Source organism: Phascolarctos cinereus, unplaced genomic scaffold (assembly GCF_003287225.1).
Source record: "Phascolarctos cinereus isolate Bilbo 61053 unplaced genomic scaffold, phaCin_HiC Scaffold_2;HRSCAF=192, whole genome shotgun sequence".
Taxonomy (NCBI): domain Eukaryota; kingdom Metazoa; phylum Chordata; class Mammalia; order Diprotodontia; family Phascolarctidae; genus Phascolarctos; species Phascolarctos cinereus.
Window position 1 is genome coordinate 384,554,457 of NW_027555625.1, and position 19,118 is coordinate 384,573,574.

General features: G+C 44.4%; 1 protein-coding gene across 1 annotated transcript in view; it reads right to left on the minus strand.

Moving 5' to 3' along the window:
* The window catches only part of FAT2 (FAT atypical cadherin 2), an 87,750-nt gene extending 76,303 nt beyond the window's left edge, over positions 1-11,447 (minus strand). Inside the window, 3 exon segments of the mRNA XM_020964281.2 lie at positions 7,426-7,740; positions 8,196-10,452; positions 10,454-11,447. Coding sequence (XP_020819940.1) covers positions 7,426-7,740; positions 8,196-10,452; positions 10,454-11,440 — 3,559 coding nt within the window. The 5' untranslated portion in view covers positions 11,441-11,447.
* Between the last annotated feature and the right edge of the window lie 7,671 nt (positions 11,448-19,118).

Below are 19,118 nucleotides of genomic sequence, written 5' to 3' on the forward strand. Positions count from 1 at the left end.
CAAAAGTGGTCCATGAACCAAAGAATGGTCAGGATGACTAATGACCCCCTGGCTGAGGAGGTAGAAGAGAGCAGGAAGCTAATAAACGACAGCAGGAGGCTGAACTCTGTCCTCAGATGTCAAATGGTCAGCTACACATTTTTTTTTTTTTTGCAGAGTCCAGAGTCCTGAGAGTGGGCAGATAAGTACCAAGGATAAAAGGATTAAATGCTAAGAACAGTTGAGAATCCCCCCAGAAGGACAGAGATGACAACAAGGGTATGGGGACTCAGTAAGAGAAAGGAGGCTCAGTGAAAAATAATAATAGCTCAAATCTATATAACATATTAAGGCTTGGCCAAGCAGTTTATATACATCACCTTATTTGATCCCCATAGCAGTCCTATGCAGAAAATGCTATCACTACCTCCATTTTACAGATGAAGAAACTGAGGTGGAGAGGTTAAGAGAGGTTGGCCAGGGTTACGCAGCTACTTATTGTTTGAAGTAGGCTTCAAACCCAGGTCTTCTTGACTCTAAGTTCGGCACTTTATCCACCAAGCCATACTAATAAAAGTTCAATAAAGGGGAGCCATGGGGAACTCAATGCCAGGTCACAGAGGCTAAGGGTCAAGGGTGGGATTTATTTATATCTTAAGATGAGAATCCTCTCATTTTTTCTGCCCTCCAGACTGATAGATCCCACTACCACCACTGTCTCCAGTTTTGAGGGGTCTGGGCCCTCCATACTTGGGTCCAAGGTGAAGAAGGCAGTGGGAGAGGCAAAGTCCTGGCTCCCTGCCAGCCCCATGGCCGTGGGGTCACTGTTAGAGGAGGAGGAAGAAGTAAGGAAAAGGAAGAAATTATCAAGTTGAAACAGATCCGGCCCATTGTTCTCAGCTAACCTAAACCAGCCCAGCCCATCTCTGAGCACAGGGGGAAGAGACAAGAGGGAGGAGGGGAGGCTGATAGAGGGATCGTGAAGCTGCACGATTACAGCCCAGGAAAGAGGCCACAGAAGGGCTCCACAGCGTGGTCACATACGTCTCCGGCCTCTCCATGGTCTATGCTTTCTTCTCTACCTCTCTTCCCACCTTTCTCCTACTCTCCCCTTTTCTCTCTGTAACCTGAGTTTGGGCCACTGGGCCTTCTTTATCTTTTTCATCTCTTTTCTCCTCCTCTGTCTTCATATTCCTTTTTTCTTCCTCTTCCTCCTTTTGTTTCCTTCCCTTCTCCCTTTCTCTTTCCTCCCCTTCTGCCTCTTTTTTTCTCCCTTTCCTTTTCCTCCCCTTCTCTTTCTTCCCATTCTCCCTTCTTCATTCACCTTCTCCCCACACACTTCCCTCATAGCTTTTGTCTGTCTCTCAGGTACTGCCATTTGGACTTGCTTACAGCTCCCAGAAAGGGTCATGTCCATGGTCGTCCCAGTGAGGGAAAAAGACCTAGAGTCTTTTGCATGGGATGGGGAGAGAAACAGGGGATTAGGCTAAAAGCAATAGGATGCCTGTACTTTGGGAACCCTCTGACTTTTGGGAATAAGCTCCCAAGTGCAAGGAGAACTTTCTCTCTGTTCCACTTGGCCCCCCAGAGCAAGGCTCTGAAGGGCCCCATCTCCACCATATTCTGCTCTCTCCAGCTTTGTCCTTTCCATTCCTCAGACTCCCAATTGAAAGCCCCTTGCCTACTGTTTCTTATGGGAAGGGGGTGGATTCAGTTTCCAGTAAGACCACCTTCATGGCACATAAGGGTCACAAGGCCTCTGTTTCCTCAGATCACATCAGAATCACATTCAGACTCACAAGAATCTTATGCATTTCTCATTCTTCCTTTGAGACAGATGAAGAAATGGGCCCAGCCAGATGAGTTAATTTATCAGTCACAAGTGAATTGGCTGCAAAGGTGGGACTAGAACCCAGGTCTCCTGACTCTCAGCCTGGCGATCATCCTGCATTTATGTGACATTTTATATTTTAGAAGATTGATTTTTCTATCCCTGACCCAGAAGCTGCGCCATCCTAGGTTGGAAAACAGAAGACCTGCTTGATGTTTTCCTAATCACAGGTATGAGGATGAAATGTACTTTGGAGATGATACTTGACATTCACAAATACTCCTGTATGAAAATGCATATGCCTAGCCATATCAGGGCATAGAGGCTATCACCATCACCATCTAAGAGCCCCAAGCCTTGTCTGCATCGAGGACCTCATGTTTATGGCACCAGATGGGCAAGGGGAAAAGACCACAGCCTATGCCATCCTCTGACCCTCAGAACAACTCCCCAACTGCCCATTCACTCCAGCTTTATGTTTAACCACATCATATATAAACACACACACAGACACACACCTGTACGTAAATCTATATGCCATCCCAGCCCCCCGAGACATACACAGAATCATAGCATGTCAGAGCCCAAAAGGAACTTCAAAGGCATCTAGTTCTATCCCCATGTTTTACAGATGAGAATTACAAAGAGAGGGTAAGTGGGGTGGCCAAAATCACCCAATTAGAACTAGGACTGTCTAAAGAGCTCTCATCTGGAAAAGAGATTAGACATTTTTTTTTTAGTTGGGTCCCAAACGGAAAGACTGGGACTAGAGGACAGAATGATAGTCTCAGAGATTTAGGGCTAGAAGAGAATATTGCCCAGCCTAAACCTCTCATTTTATACTTGAGGAACTAAGGCCCATGGTTGCCCAGGCAAAGCTACTTTGAAGCACTGCCTAATCTGGCTTTTTAAAGGGAAACGTTCCTAACGTAAATGTCCAAAAGTAGGATGGTCCATTCATCCCCGTGGGCAGTGCATCTCTAGTTGCCCGAGGATGGATAACCATTTACTGGTATCTGAAGTCATTACAGGGCAGGCACAAATTAAGCTGTGGTGTTGGAGGTCCCTTCCAATTCTAGGATTCTGCAAGGCCATGACCTCCAAAACATTTTGCTTTCTGCTTCTTTAATGACACTTTGGAATCACAAAAATACAGAATCTCAGAGCTGGAAGGGACCTCAAGGGCCATAGAGCCCAACCCACAATTTAAGAAATATCTCCCCAGTAACATACCTAACAAGTGGTTGGTTCAAGCTTTGGCTTGAAGGCCTCCACTGAGTGCTTTCCAAGTTATCCATTTCACTTTAGGATAGCTGTAGTGGTTAGGAAGGCTTTTCCTGATTTCAAGCCTAAATTTATTTCCTCTCAACTTTAAAAATTTTTTTAAATTTTATTCTGAACTTAAAAAATCAAACAAGCATTTCCATAACATAGTAGAATAGGAAAAAAAAGATGATTGCACATGAAACTGCAAATCTATTATGTACAATTTGCTATTCCTGGGGCAGCTAGGTGATACAGTGGATAGAGTTCTGGCCTTGGAGTCAGGAGGACCTGAGTTAATATCTGGTCTCAGACACATGACACTTACTAGATGTGTGACCCTGGGCAAGTCACTTAACCCTGATTGCCTCACCAAAAAGCAAAAAAAAAAAAATTGCTATTCCTTTTTAAAAATTAATTAATTTATTTTTAGTTTTCAACAATCACTTCCACAAGCTTTTGAGTTTCAAATTTTCTCCCCCCTCCCTCCCCAAGACGGTGTATTCCTTCTAAATATATAATAAAGTTATCATGTAACTTCCTTTTTTCTTTTCTTTCTTCCTTCCTCCTGCCCCACCCTAAAGATGGCTACCATCAGAGACAGATATGTATATCATTCTATAGGTATTTCTGTTTATCGGTTCTTTCTCTGGATCTTTTGATAGATGAGAACTCTGAGGGCACGAAGGGTGAAATAAGGTGCCCAAAGTCACATAAACAGTAAGAAGTAGAGCAGGGATACTCAATATAGCACTTGAAGGGAGTTCAGAGGCCATCTGGTACAAACTCCTCATTTAAAAGTTGGGAAACTGAGGCCTTCAGAGGTTAAATGATGTACTGATAGTCACACAAGTCATACATAAGCAATCAGAGGAGGGAATAGGACCCATATTCTCTGATTCTGGAGCCAACGCTCTTCCCACTGCTCCGTATTGGCTCTGAAGGGGTGTATGGAGTGTTCAAGGACAAATTAGTCCAAGAGCTGCACTCTCAGGCCAAGCAGAAAACATCTAATTTCTCTTCCCCATGGTAGCCCTATCACTACCTGAAGCCAGAAATCATGCCCTGCCTAAGTGTTCTAGCTCACTGTCTCATGTTATGGTTATTTTACACACAGCTTATCCTCCTCCTAGAGCAAGGGTTCTTAACATGGGATCCATGAATTTCTAAAAAATATTTTTATAACTATTTCAATAGAACTGTTGTCCTTTATAATCCTAGGTATTTTATTTTATACATATAAAAACATTATTCTGAGGAGGGGTCCATAGGTTTTATCATACTGCCAAAGAAGTCCATGATGCAAAAAATGTAAAGACCCCCTGTCCTAGACCATGAGCTCCTCAAGGGGAGGGACCATGTCCAACTGATCTTTATAACCCCCTTACTACTGAGGACACAGCTTACACATAGTATGTGTTTGACATAAGCTTGGTGGATATTCAGAAGGATTTTGAATCATTATGATGATAGGAAAGATGGATGGGAACACTTCCTTTGTCAGCCCCCAGGGGCAGGCAATGAATCTTCCAAGTCTGTTTTTTGGTGGTATGTTGGGGTTTTTTGTACCTGGCTGATTCTATTGCATTTTCAAACATACATCCTTCTGAAGATTAACTCTTCTCACTTCAGTTGGGTGGGAAGATGAAGACCAGGAACATCTCTAGCCTGCAGGAAGCTATGCCAAACACTCCTGTCAGGGAGCTGTTAACAGTAATCAAAACCTGGCCCTGCAGGGAGCTGAGCAGAATGAATGCTCCCCACTTCCACAGGTAAGAGAGGAAGAGGAGGTGTAGAGCAAGACTGGTAAGAGGCCTAGCACTCCCCAAAGGGCCTGTTCCAAACTGACCTGGTTATCTTTCCCTTCCAAAAATCCCTTTTCAAACTTTCTCATTCTTGTTCACGGTGGCACTATTCACTGGGTCTCTCATGTTCAAAATCTGTTTTTTGTAACCCTTTCTTCTCTTGAATGTCTAATATCCAGTCAGTCACTAAGTCCTAGTAATTCTCTTTTTAAAGTATCTTTAACATCTGTCCCCTCCGCTGTACTGTTCCTGCCACTACCCTGGCACAGGCCCTCTTTGACACCTACTTTATAGATCTTATTGCCTCAAGGTTCCCCCCCTATGCTCCCCTCCTTCCAGTGCATCTTTTAAACTGCTGCCAGAATAATTTTCCTTATACATAGGTCTATGTATGTTACCTCTGCTCACAAATCGCTAGTGCCTCCCTACTGCCCACTGAGTAAAATTAAATATTTTGCCAGGATAAAAAGCCTGATTGCTTACTTTCTACCAATCTTTTCATATTACTCTTCCATGTTCCTCTGGAGCAGGGGTGGGGAACCCGTGGCCTTAAGGCCATATGCGGTCTTCTAAATCCTTAAGTGTGGCCTTTTAATTGAACCCAAATTTTATTTGTTCTGTAAAATTTAGATTCAGTCAAAAGGCCGCATTTAAAGATTTAGAAGGCCGTGTGTGGACTTAAGACCACATGTTCCCCACCCCTGCTCTAGAGGAAGACCTACAGCAGGACATTAATTCAGTCCCTAAAAGAGCTGAGAGTTTTGAGGAAGGTGGAGGCAGTTCTTCTGAGCTATGCTGCCTCTTAGGAGGTAGCATGACATAGGAGAAAGATCTTGGCTCCACTACTTGCTACCTGTGTGCCCATGAGTAGGAAGATTAACCTCAATGGGCTTTGGCTTCCTCATCTGTGAAATGAGAAGGTTGGATAAGATGACCAGCTGTAAATCCATGCTCTTGTGATATAATCCTATGATCTTTGACTTATTGGCCATGTAAAATTGGACAAGTCACTTCTCGTTAAGCCTCAGTTTCTTCATCTGTAAACTGGGGGGAAATTTGCAGCCCCTCCTGTACAGAGCTTTTGTGAAGAAAGGGTTTTGTAAAGTGCTGGAGAATTAATTATGAGTGATGATGAAGTTGATCATGATGACAAAGAAAACCACATATACTGCTGTCCTTGCTATGATGACCACCATCACAAAGCTCTGAGTTGTCTCTAACAGTAAGTACAGGCTACACTGAGCCATCCACACTCCGTCATCTATTTCTGTATTATTACTAACAACATCACCTGATATGCAGAGAATATCATGTGAAAATCCAGGCTGGATGAATCAAGAGCCAGAATTATAGTTACCGGGAGAAATATCAATAATCTCAAATACGCAGAGGATACCACTCTGATTGTAGAAAGCGAAGAGGAATTAAGAAGCCTCTTGATGAGGGTGAAAGAGGAAAGTATAAAGGCTGGCTTGAAGCTTAACATCAGAAAAACTAAGATCTTGGCAACTGGACCCATCACTTTCTGACAAATAGAGGGAGAAGAAATGGAAGCAGTGTCAGATTTTATATTCTTGGGCTCAAAGATCATTGCAGATGGTGACTGAAGCCATGAAGACTTCTTTAAAAGGAAGGCTATGGCAAATCTGGACAGCATACTAAAAAGCAAAGACATCCCTTTGCTGACAAAGGTCCATATAGTCAAAACTACAGTTTTTCCAGTGATAACGTATGGCTGTGAGAGTTGGACTATAAGGAAAGCTGAGTGCCACAGAATTGAAACTTTTGAATTGTAGTGCTGTAGAAGACTTTTGAGAGTCTTTTGGATAGCAAAGAGATCAAATTAGTCAATACTTAAATTAATTCAGGCTATTCAATTAAAGGTTAAATACTGAAGTTGAAGCTAAACTACTTTGGGCATATGAGAAGATGAGACTCATTGAAAAAGACCCTGATGTTGAGAAAGATTGAGGGCAAAAGGAAAAGGGGACAGCATAGAATGAGATGGATAGATAGTATGATGGGAACAATGAACATGAACTTGTACAGATTTCAAGATATAGTGGAGGACAGAAGGGCCTGGTATGTTGTGGCTCATGGGATCACGAAGAACCAGATACAACTGAACAATAAAAAAATACTAACAACATCTGTGGGCATTAATAATGGCCAGGGTTAGGAGGTAGTCTTTGGCTGGGTTTAGGACTCTCTGAAACAAGGGTTAGGGTTTATTCTGAGACAAGGCTTAGGGCTTAGTCATAGAGTTCCGTGTAAGATCAGAGTTTCTAGCTTTGTCTGGGATCAGGGCCTAGAGTTCAGGCTGGGATAAGGATCATAGGTTAGGGTTCAGCCTGAGGCAAGGGTCTGGACTAACTCTCTGGGTTTGGTCACTTATTTCCAGTTAAGTCTAGACAAGTTACTTAACTTTGCTGAATTCCCAAAGAGAACAAGGCAATGTGCCATCTTACCCTCCCTGGGAAAGTGGTATGCCCTGAGGATCCCAAAGGTTTTAGCTAGGTTGGTAGAAGTAAGGCTAATTTTCCTTACCTGTCAGAGAATTAATTTTGAAGAATCCTAAATTATTTCCACTGATGATATGGAATGTCAGCTTCCCTTTGGAGATGGTGTCTGGATCCCAAGCATCCAGTTGAAGGACAGAAGTATTCATAGGGGCATCTTCTTTGACTGAAGGGTAATAGACAGGCCTTGACATCTGGGGTGGGTTGTCATTAGTATCCATGACTTCAATGTAGACTTCAGTCACAGAGGAGAGGGGCACAGACCCCCGATCCACAGCCAACACCGTCAGCCAGTAGTGTGGGGTAAACTCTCGGTCCAGAGACATCATGGTCTGGATCATCCCTAGGAAATAAGTGAAAGCCTTCAACCAGGTACTTAGACTTGCATTAGGTATCATGGAATCACAAAGCTAGGAGGGACCTTGGATTATAAAATATCGGAATTAAAAGGAATCTTAGAATTGGAACATAGAATGCTAGACCTGGGAGAGACCTCATATGATAGAATGTCAGAGTTGAAAGAGACCTTAAAATACAGAACACAGATTACTCGAGCAGGAAGGAAACTTATAGAATGTAGAATATTAGAGATGGGAGGGACCTTTGAACATGCAAGAACAGAGCTGAAAGGGACTTAAAAAACAAAGAATATTGTTAGAGTTGAAAGGGCCCTTAGAGATAAATCCCCTCAGATTTTGAAGACCAAGAAACTAAGGCTCACAGTGAGGAAGTGACCTACCAAAGCCAGATCTCCTAACTTCCAGTCCAGGACTCTTTCTACTATATTGTGATGCTTACCCGTGTCCCGATCAATGCCGAAAGTGGCCAGGTCAGTACCATCTCGCAAGAAGTACTGGATTACCCCATCCTGGCCAATGTCGGCATCCTGGGCAGTGACTGACAAGATTAGTGTCCCCGGGGGGCTGTTCTCTTCCACCTGGCCCTGGTATACAAAGGAGGCGAAGTGAGGAGGGTGCAAGTTCTCATTCACATCCAGAACTGTTACTTGTACGTGGCAGGATGCCCCACGGGCCATGGGCTTTCCACCATCACTAGCCCACAGGCTCAAATTATACCAGGTCTTCTTTTCAAAGTCCAGCTCCCGCTCCAGGCTCAACGCTCCTGTTAGTGGATCCAGTCCAAAAGTTCCCTGAGCATCATCCATCAATGTATACTTCACCTCTCCCCCAGGGCCCAGGTCTGGGTCAAAGGCCTCCAGAAAGGTCAGGACAGTCCCCAGGGGCAAATCCTCAGGGACCTTCACTTGACTCAGTTCTGGGATGCATTGCGGGGTATTGTCATTGACATCACTTAGTGTTACTACTAGGTTTGTGATAGAAAAGAGCTGATGACCCACCTTTGGCTGGTCTCGTGCCTCTACCTTGAGCACATACTGAGGCTGTGATTCCCTGTCCAAAGACCCTGTGACCACCACCTCACCAGTGAGGGCATGAAGGGAAAATTTATCTGTGGGGCTCAGCAGGGTATAGCAGACTCTCCCATTGTCATCCTTGTCCGCATCTTCTGCTTTCATCTGTGCGATTGTGGTCCCCACTTCAGTATCCTCTCGGATCTCTACCTGATATCCACCAGGGGGGAATCTTGGTGTGTTATCATTCTCATCCCCAACATTCACTGCCAGCTGCTTCCAGGATGATTTCTGGGGAGTGCCGAGGTCATACACAGTCACATTGAGGATGTAGAAACTGGTGGCCTCATGATCCAAAGGAGCAGCCACCTTGAGCAGTCCCGTCTCCAATTCAACATCAAAACGGCTCTCTTCATTGCCCCCTGCAAGGACATAGACCAGTTTTCCATTGAAGCCAGAGTCAAGGTCAGAAGCAGCCAGGTGTGCAACAGTGGTATTGATGGGGACACCCTCCAAGATGTCAATGGACCGAGGGAAGTGGTCCTCAAACTGAGGGGTGTAGTGGTTGATGTGGTATGTGCTTAAGGAGGTGAACTCCTCAGAACTAGGTTCCTGGATCTGAGACCCAACAGAGTGGATGATGGTCTCTGTGAGATGCTTCAGCACACCTGTTTCTTCACATTGCACGTGGACTGGAGAGCCTGAGGCCACTACAGTGACATTCAAAGATGTAGGCAAAGCATAGTTATCCCCATCTGAGGCAGTGATTTCCAGGGAATAATGCTGACCAGGAGGAAGGCTTTTAAAGGAACGTTTGAGGGAAACCACTCCAGAGAAATGGTTCAGGTCAAAATACTCCAACTCATTGCCAGACACCATCTCATATCTCAGGTTCAGAAGTTCATCCATGTCTATGGCTGAGAGGGTCACTACTGTCTCTCCCACCCGTAGGTCCCAAGGGACGGTGCCATTGCAGTTGGCATTCTCAAACATTGGTTGGTTGTCATTTAGATTGTTGAGCATGAGAGAGACGGAAACCTCACTCTCCCGGCAGAATGGGGATCCCCAGTCTGATGCCCAGACCCGGAAGGTATAAAGCCTTTGCATGAGCTCATAGTCCATCAGTTTGGAAGTGGAGATGACCCCAGAATAGGGGTCTATGGTGAAAGGGACAGTTCTTGGGCCAGTGATAGAATAAGTGACAAAGCCATTCTCCCCATGGTCTTGGTCCATGGCAGTAACAGTTAGGACGCTGGTCCCAGGAGGAAGATTTTCGTCAAATGTGCCATGGTAAGAAGATTGAGAAAAGACAGGGGCATGATTGTTACAGTCGATGATGTCAATGACTACCGTAGTGGAAGCTTGGCCCAAAGTGGTTCCAACATGTAGCTGATATCTGGCTCGATCATGGAAGTCCATCAACCTTGTGGTGGTTATCAGCCCAGTTCGAGAATTAATCTTGAACCCTGAGCTCTCTGAGGTAGACTTCAGAATATATTGCAGACTTGGGAAGACTGGGGTGACTTTAACCACCACAACATGACTTCCTGGAGGAGAAACTTCACTGAGTTGGACTCTGTAAATGGCCTTCTCAAACCTGGCTGAGGCTATTTTGAAAGGAGGTAAGTGGATGCCCCTGATTTGGGAATACAAAGGTGGCTTTCCTCCACCTTTGGCCTGAAGACTAAAGGTTGAATCCGTGGCGATATTCCAACCAATCAATGTCTTTGATGGATACTAATGTAAACTTGTTGCTCCCAACATATGATCTGATAACTTTGAAATGCTTCCCTGGGTCCCCATCCACAATGTTCACTGCTTCGATCCCAGCCTCTGAACCATTCGCATCCACCATGAGTGTGGCATAGGCATCTTCCTCAGTGTCATCCTGTGGTGTCACCGCTACTGAAGAAATAGCTGGTGGCTTCTTGGGACATGGATCCACCTGGATGACCAGAGAGGCCAGGTTGCCAAATCCATTGCCTTCAGAGATCTTCCGCATGCGGTCCACAGCCAGCACCTGAAGCTCATGCCTCCCCTTCCAGGTGGCATTAAGTTTTCGAGTCACGGTCACTACACCACTGGTGGGATGAACTGTGAACAGCTCTGACCGGGCATTGAAGGCATAATAGAAGTCAGCATTTTGGCCAAGGTCAGCATCAGTAGCGCTTACCATGCAGATGGCACTTTTGAGAGGGGTATCTTCAGGGATGGCAACCTTATAGGATGGGGGAGAGAACAACGGCTTTAAGTCATTTTGATCTAAGATGCGGACCAGCACATGAGTTGAAGCTTCATACCCCACAGTCTGTTCTGTGGCTTGAATGACAAGTGTGTAGCTGTCACACACCTCCCGGTTCAAAATCGCTGTGTTGCCACTTTTGGTTCTTATCCTCAGAAAGCAGAAGCTGCCCACCACGTGCTCCTCTGTTTTGAATACATTAGCCAGATCTCCTGAGACAATGTGGTATCTCACCACCATCTGGGGCTCTGCCAAGTAGACGCCCATCTTGCCAAGACTCTCCACGTAGGTCTTGGGAGCTGAGTTCTCATAGATGGTGGCATTGTACACGGGGTGAGTGAAGTGCAAGGTGGATGGATTAGGGCTCTCCTGGAGCCTCTCACAGGACAAGCAGCGAAGCAGAAGGACAAAACCCAACACTGTGATGGCCATTGTGAGGAATCACCTGAATGGAAACAGAAGTAGGTATGAATGAGTTGATGGGAAAGAGCCCCAGTGGGAAAAAGAATTAGCATGAAATTAAGTGCAATAAAGAGAAAGAAAAATGTTAGAGATAAGAACATTCAGTATGTCACTACAAAATCCATTTGAACAACTTGGCTCCATCACGTACAGGATAAAATATAAACTCTTGGGTTTAGCATTCAAAACCCTCCACAATCTGCTTCTCATCTACCTGTCCAAACTTATCTCCAAAGTAGTCTTCACAAACTTATTCTCTGCTCAAGCTGCATTGGACTCCTCGGTGTTTCTCAGTCTTGTCCTGCAATGTCCTGCTTCTTTGAATTTGTAGAGAAGAATAACCAAGAGAAACAGCTGTATTCAACAACAACAGAAATCCCTTGGTTTTTAATGAGTTGAGATGCTATGTTCAACCAAACACTTACTTGCTAAACTATCAGAGGCCAGTGAGGATGCTTTAAAGGCAAAGAGAAGGTACAGAGAAAAAGGACTAGGAATTGAGAGGCCTGGATTTGAGTAATGGTTCTGTCACCTAATCATTATGTGACCTTGGGCAAGTCTCTCCGCCTCTCTGAGTCTCAGTTTCCCCATCTCTGTAAAATCCTTAGGGGTTGAATTAAATGTCTTCTGAGCTCCTTTCAACCTGAGTCCACAATTCTGTGAATACTCTCCCACATGCTTATATGTGGATAGACTTAAAGCATGCAGATGTCTAAAACACCCCCTGCCATCTTCAACTGCTGAAATTCATCTTTTCCTCCGAGACTCAGCTCAAGGTACTACTTCTTCCAGGAAATTTTTCCTGATTGCGCCAACTGAAAGTGATCTCTTCCTCTTCAAATTGTCTTAACACTCTTTGTCTAAATCCTTCTTTTCCCCCCTTCCATCACTTTCTACTTGGTATCACACTTTATTTGTGTGGATAGACTTCCCCCACTTATTAGGTTATAAAGAAAGCAACTGAGTAATATTAAAGCTTTTTCAAAAAAACCTTTGTATCCCCCACTGTCTAGAACAGGCTTGGCATATGGTGAGCACTTAATTAATATCTGTGGAGCTGAATTCCTGAACAATGCCACTTAAACCTATTCCCCAAATAAAATCAAAGTCTTAAGGGAAACCTGGCAAATATTAACATGGCAGAATCCTGGGGCTGGAAAATTTGGAAGCTATCCTGCTGCTGTCTCCAGGCAGGACTACACCTAATCCTGTGTTGAAAAAAATCCAGAGATGGAGACTTTATCTTTCTTGTGTGTCCTCCTCATCTCTTCCATTTCTGAAATTTTTTCCTTCAGTATAATGGAAAGGAGCATCGGACCAGGAATTCTAGTCCTGGATCTGTTGATTCTTCTGTGTAATCTGTGATAAATCACAGTCTCAGCACCTATTGCCTCACCTGCAAAAAGGAAATAAAAATATCTGTCCCACCAACCTTGCCGAGTTGCCGTGAGAATCTAATGTGATAACGCAACCATTCTGACAAAGTATCCCAATATAAGGTGCTATTGTTAGTATCTGGCCAAGGTCACACAACCAGTAAATGACAGAACTGAGATTAGGATCTAGATCTTCTGTCTTTGGCAGCTGAGTGTGAGAACGGGGCTAAACATCCCTGGGGCAGTGTCTCGGGGGATGTTTTCAATGGGAGTCCTAAAGTGGGTGCTGCCTCTGAGTACGGTCTGACATTTATCCAGGTTGGCACAGAGTGGCCTTCCAGGTGTTAAATGCATTCCTGGGTAAAACAGGAAGGACTTGTTTCTCCGGGTGCCTCTTGTCTTCAGAGACCAGGAAGAGTTAAATTTCCAGGCTAGAGGAACTGGAGAGCCTCAAGTCCAGGAGGCTACTGGCAGTGACCGTCTCCCCAAGAGCATGCCACAGAGGGTGGGGATGGGGGTCAGGGCAGAGACAGTCCTACAAAGATACTCTCGAGCCTGGGGCAGGACTGGGTGTCTTATATGCACCTTCCCCTCCCCCTCAAATGTACACCACCACCACCAGTACCACCACCACCTCATACTTAGGACCCCTCTGGAAACCCCCAACCCCAAGAAAATCAGTAGAGACGAAGTCTATATTCGTAACATGCCCTACATGACCCCAACTCAACTCACAGCAGCACTGGCTAATCTCTAGGTACCGGGATGTGAGGAGACACCCAAGTGGAGTTATTACTCTGTCTCATGGCACCACAGAAGCAGATGTTTCTTCCATTCATCAAATTCTGGGGGTGAGGTCCTTAGCCTCCATCTCTCTGCTCCTCGGTCTTAGGCACACTGTCACTAGCTCAGGATAGACCTTGGCCCACATATGGACTCCTCTGGACTGCTCTGCCTCCTTGGTATGCAGAAAATCTTCCCACTCACCCAGGTCAGCAGCGGTATTGGGCAGGCTTCAACAGGCTCAGACTTCCAGCTGCTGCTACAGCAAACCTGCCTTGCTGAGCAGTTCCTACAAGGATGGGGGTGTAGGAAGGCGGGGACAGGGGAGAGGGGCTCAGTAGAAGATTGGAGGGAAGAGGACACAGCGCCTGAGACTGCTGAGCTGCATGTCCATATAAGCCAGCATCTGTGAATATGTATGTACTCCCCTTTAGTAACCATATCTAGGCCCATTGGAAGTAGGCAGGCAGGCATACCTCTGATGCCCTCTCTCTCTGTAGAACACACAGAGGCCACCAGCCCCTCAATGACTAGAACATATCAGAGCAGGAGGCCTGGGGGACAAGGGGTAGGGTCAGACTCATGCCCTACGGCCAGAATTTAAGTTGGCAAGTGCCACCACACAACCACTGGCAATACCAGGAAGCAAAGCCCACCTGTTGCAGCAACATGCAAAGGCTTGTCACAGGTTGTGCCTAAGGCTCAGTGTGCTTTTCAGACCCCGAAAGAAAGGTGAACATAGGTTAACATGTGTACCTTTATGCATATCTGTTGGTATTTGTGCATGCACATGTATGGAGGTATTTTATATGACCACATACATATGTGTGAATGTACATCTATGTATAAGCATGTGTAGCTTGAAGACTTTGAGAACATCCATATGGAAATATGTTTGAAGAAAAGACTCAGAGGTTGAAAGGTACTCAGAGAACATTTAATCCAACCCTTCTCTTTTACAGATGGAGAAACTGAGGCCCAGAGAAGCAGAGAGACTTCCCCAAGGTTACACAGCAACCTTAAGTAACAGGGTCAGTACTAAAGCCCCCGTCTCCTAATTCCTGATCCTTTCCACTGCACCTTCTCTTTGCCTTTAAAATATCCTTGTCAGCCTCTGTTTGTTTAGCAAGTAAATGTTTGATCGAACATAGCATCTCAACCAATTAAAAACTTGGGGATTTTTTTAGTTCAGGATAATTCCTGGGCAGTAGATAAAGACAGCTATATCTGTAAATTGTCCTGCAAGAGACAGGAATTCATGCTGTCCCTCTCCACTGCGCATCCTGAACCCCTCAGTCACTACCAGAACACTAGGCCTATTAAGTCTGCCAGAAGGAATACAGGATGATAATAATTAGCTGGCACTAGAAAGGACCTTAAGGAATATTGAATCCAATCCCTTTATTCTACAGAGGAAGAAACTGAGGCCCAAATTCATTGAATAACCTTTTTTAAAGTCACACAGGCAGTAAAAGTTGGAGCCAGGATTTGAAACAACTCAGAAGACTTCAAATTCAATGTTCTTGACTTAAGGTCAAACTATGCTTATGTTACAGATGCCTCTGACCAAATGTTTCAGAAATCTTGAATACTGGTCTAAGCAAAGACATTCTTATCCATCACTCACATGAGTGCCAAGGAACAGCTAGGTCATTCTCAGTTTCACCAGTAATAACAGCCTTTCCTCTATCCTCAGAGCTTCCTATTTCCCAGGCGTTAATTAGTAACCTACACAATACCTCTGGGAAACATCTGCCCTTCTATGCCCATTTCACAGATAAGGAAACTATGATTCCGATGGCTTGCCCAAGGCCACCCATACAGTCACTAACATCAGACACTTAAGGTTTCCTGAAACCTGGGTTCCTCCAAGTTTCCCAGGCTGTAGTATCAACGAGATAAGATATTTGAGGCTCGGTGATACTGTCATGAAAGCAGATGAAGTACAAAAAATGCATTACTGTCCTTATTTCCCTACCGGATAGGGCAGGAAAAGGCTATATGTCTCTCTCAATCAGGGTAAAGTTGGTCTTCCATGACCTTAGACTTTCTGCACCCGTTTTCTATTCTTCATGCCATCCCAGGGGTCCAGGTCCCTCCAGTACTTTCTCCCATCAGCCCTTAGAGAATTTTGCCTTAGGAAAATAGTGGATAAATCCATCCACACTGAAATGTCAATGACAGATAATGGCTTAAGGAGTAACTTCTTCTTGGCATTTAAAGCTTTGTAAAGTGACTCCAATCTCCCTTTCCCATCTTATCTCATTGTTTTTCCCTTAAGAGAGATTCAGAGTGGTATATTGGACCATTAGACTTGGAGTTTAAATGCTTGAATTTAAATCCAGGGTCTGCCATTTAGTATCACCAAAAAAAAAAAAAAAGAAATCAGCTTTTCTCTTTGAGCTGCAGTTTCCTCATCTATAAAGTAAAAGGACAATGCCCCAGGGGAAATAATCATACTTACGCTACCTAAGGCCTCACAAGGTTGTTGAGAAGAAGGTTATGGAAATATTAACTAACAACTAACAACATAGATACTTTATGCTACAATTAAATTGGGCTTCTCATCATCCCATTCTTAGACTGCCCTCTTGCCTCTCTCTGCCTCTGTTCACATAATCCACAAAGTCATATAACGTGGGTCATATGGAGCATACACAGATATTCCAATTGTTTTCTGTTGACTACATATGGGACTTGGCCCTTGAGCCCTTTGGGGATGACAAACTTCCTGGCTGCCATTTTGGTATGGTGATGAAAATCTGAGTAGTCACTTGGTCTTCCCTTGCCCCATGCATGACACTGGTGACCTCATGAGCTCCAGAGGTCCAGAAATCATGCGTCCAATCAGTAGAGCTCACTGGTAACAAGGTAAGCTCTTGCAGCAGAGAAGACAATCACCAACAAGAGGAAGACAGCAAGCCTTTGGTCTGCCTTGGACAAACACATGCACTTTGGAGTAGAAAGAATACAGCATGGAGATGTGGAATGTAAACTGCCTAGTCAGCAGCCCTGCAAACTGATTCATGTTTAAATAAGATTAAACCGCCTCTCAGTAGATTATAAAAGTAGTTATGTCAAGTTACTAAATCCATTTTAAATCACTCTGTCAATGTGTGATAGCTTTTGTATCTTTTAACATTTCTTGGTATGTAGGAAATAAATACCTGTCCCATACCTGATTCAAATTGTACATTAAGTATCTTTTTATTCCACCCCACATACACCTCCCCCCAACCTAGACATGAACTGAAACCTAAACTTCAAATTCCCAAGACAATAGAGTAGGGGGTTTAATGAGCCAGGCTCTTGTCAGTGGTCAGGCTCCCCCAGGACTGAACCTGATGCTGACTGGATGTGTGAGTCCACTGCAGAGGGGCTCCATTTGTGGAGAAGGGAGAGGGTACGTGCCACAGACACTCAGGACCAACAGCAGTTCCATCGTGTTAAACTGAGGGTACATTCTCCACCTCTTGAAATCCCTTGCTTCATGCCCTACTCAGTTGCTGCCTCCTTCCTGATGCCTTCCTTGATGCGTGATCAACTCTAAAGTGCTTTAAAATTGTAACTTATAATGATGAGATTTGTTATTCTTAAATTTCTTATAGCACTTTGTCTGGACTTTGTACTCATCGGTCTGTTTCCTATCTTGGTTATTTGTGTATATCCTATAACCCTTCGAAAAGACTGTAAACTCCTTGAAAGCAGACACTGTCTTTTTTCATCGTTGAAAAAGATCATTCCAAACAATGAACACACTGCTTTACATATACTATAGGAGGCACTTCCTAAAATGACTATAGAACAGAATTTTAACAGGATGAATGGACAGTTAAATTTCAGGTGACATTAAGCATTTTTTTTTGTTTTTGCCATAAATAAATAAAAATGTTATTTATTATTGCCAAGTATTTTTTAGGCAAATTGACCTTCCTAGTGTGCCTAAAATCCTCAAACCTAGGTAGTTGCAGTCTTTGTCCATGTGTAAAGCTGGCCCTGCTCATACTGCTGAGAGTCAAGCAGTCACTGTGTGCTATGAGGCCACATTTTTCCAAGGGAGAAGGTTGGGGAGAGGGACTGCCGTAAGTCTGGGGAAATACCTAAGGAGGAAAATCAGCTATGAATCCCAGGAATGGAACAACCATGGTTCCTGAATTCCTTGCTTGAATTAATGGCAGATCTACCCTGACCAGAAGGCCAGAAGATATACTTAATATTAGGCCTAACAAAGTCACAAGAGAGGTTAAGTGAAGCTTGTATTTGATACCACTTCTGTACGACTGAAATTTAGATGTTACCTTGAAGAAATCCTTCCTTCCCATCTTCGGTGGAAGTTGCCTCATCAGTAAAAAGGCTGTACTCTGCTATGTTCTCTTTCACTTCCAGCAAATACTATTCTCAAATAAAGATCCTAAAGTCCATCACACTGAGGTGTGAATGACTAGCCGAAGTGGGAGAGACGGATACACATTTTAACTAGGATCCCAGACTGAATCACAATAGTACCTTACATGTATAGGACATTCTAGAGCTTTCTCACAGTGATAAGGTAGCTGTTGCTACTGTTTGCTTTTCATTCTCGAAGAGGACCGATGACATCACGAGGGTGATGTCTTTGACTTTCCAGTGAATTGGATTTAAGTGAGGGAGAGCAGCACAGAGCCCTCAGCCTCACTCTCACCTCCAGTCTCACAACTCCCACGAGGTGAGTATTCCCCATTTTAAATAAGAAACTGAGCCTCAAAGAAGTTAGGGATTTGCCCAAGGTTTTGAAGATAGTAAGTGTCTGAGCCCAAACTGGAACCAAGTTTTTCCTGACTCCCTGTCCAGGGATCTTAGAACTATATCCTGTCACCATCATCTAAATAATGGTGAAGAATACATTTGTGGTGGGTTTTTTTTCAGCAAATAAACAGAAAGACAGTTCACAGAACTCAGTATAACATCAAATGTAGGAGGGAGAATTCTCAAACCTTTAAGTCAGATTGTGTGAGTAGGTGGTAGAAATTTTCTAAGAAGTTTTCTAGATCCTTAAGTCCAACTCTGAACAAGGCTATGCCTGGGCCCTGCCCTGATACCACAGCCCAAACCTCTCTCTTTGGTAAACCAATGGAGAGGTCCCCCAGATCTCGTCAAGTTCGTTTCTTCTGCACCAGAGTCATGGCAGGGAGAGGCTGGCTGCCCGCCTCCACCCAAAGAGCATGTCCCAAATCAAGCTGCTCCTTGCAGAGTCAGAGCTCACCCCACGAGGTGTCAAAGGAGGGAATCTTGGGTTTCCAGGTAAGTTTGCCTCTCGCATCTAAACTCCCTTGCTGATTACCATCCACACTGCCTGTTTGTTCTCCTCGATACCAAAATCACAGAATTCGCAGGTACCTCAAAGTCATAAAGTCTGACCTCCTAACCAAAGTAGTGATCTTCTCTGCAGCACCCCAACAAGTCATCATGTAACCTCTGCTTAAATGTCTCCCAAGGCAAGCCATTCTACT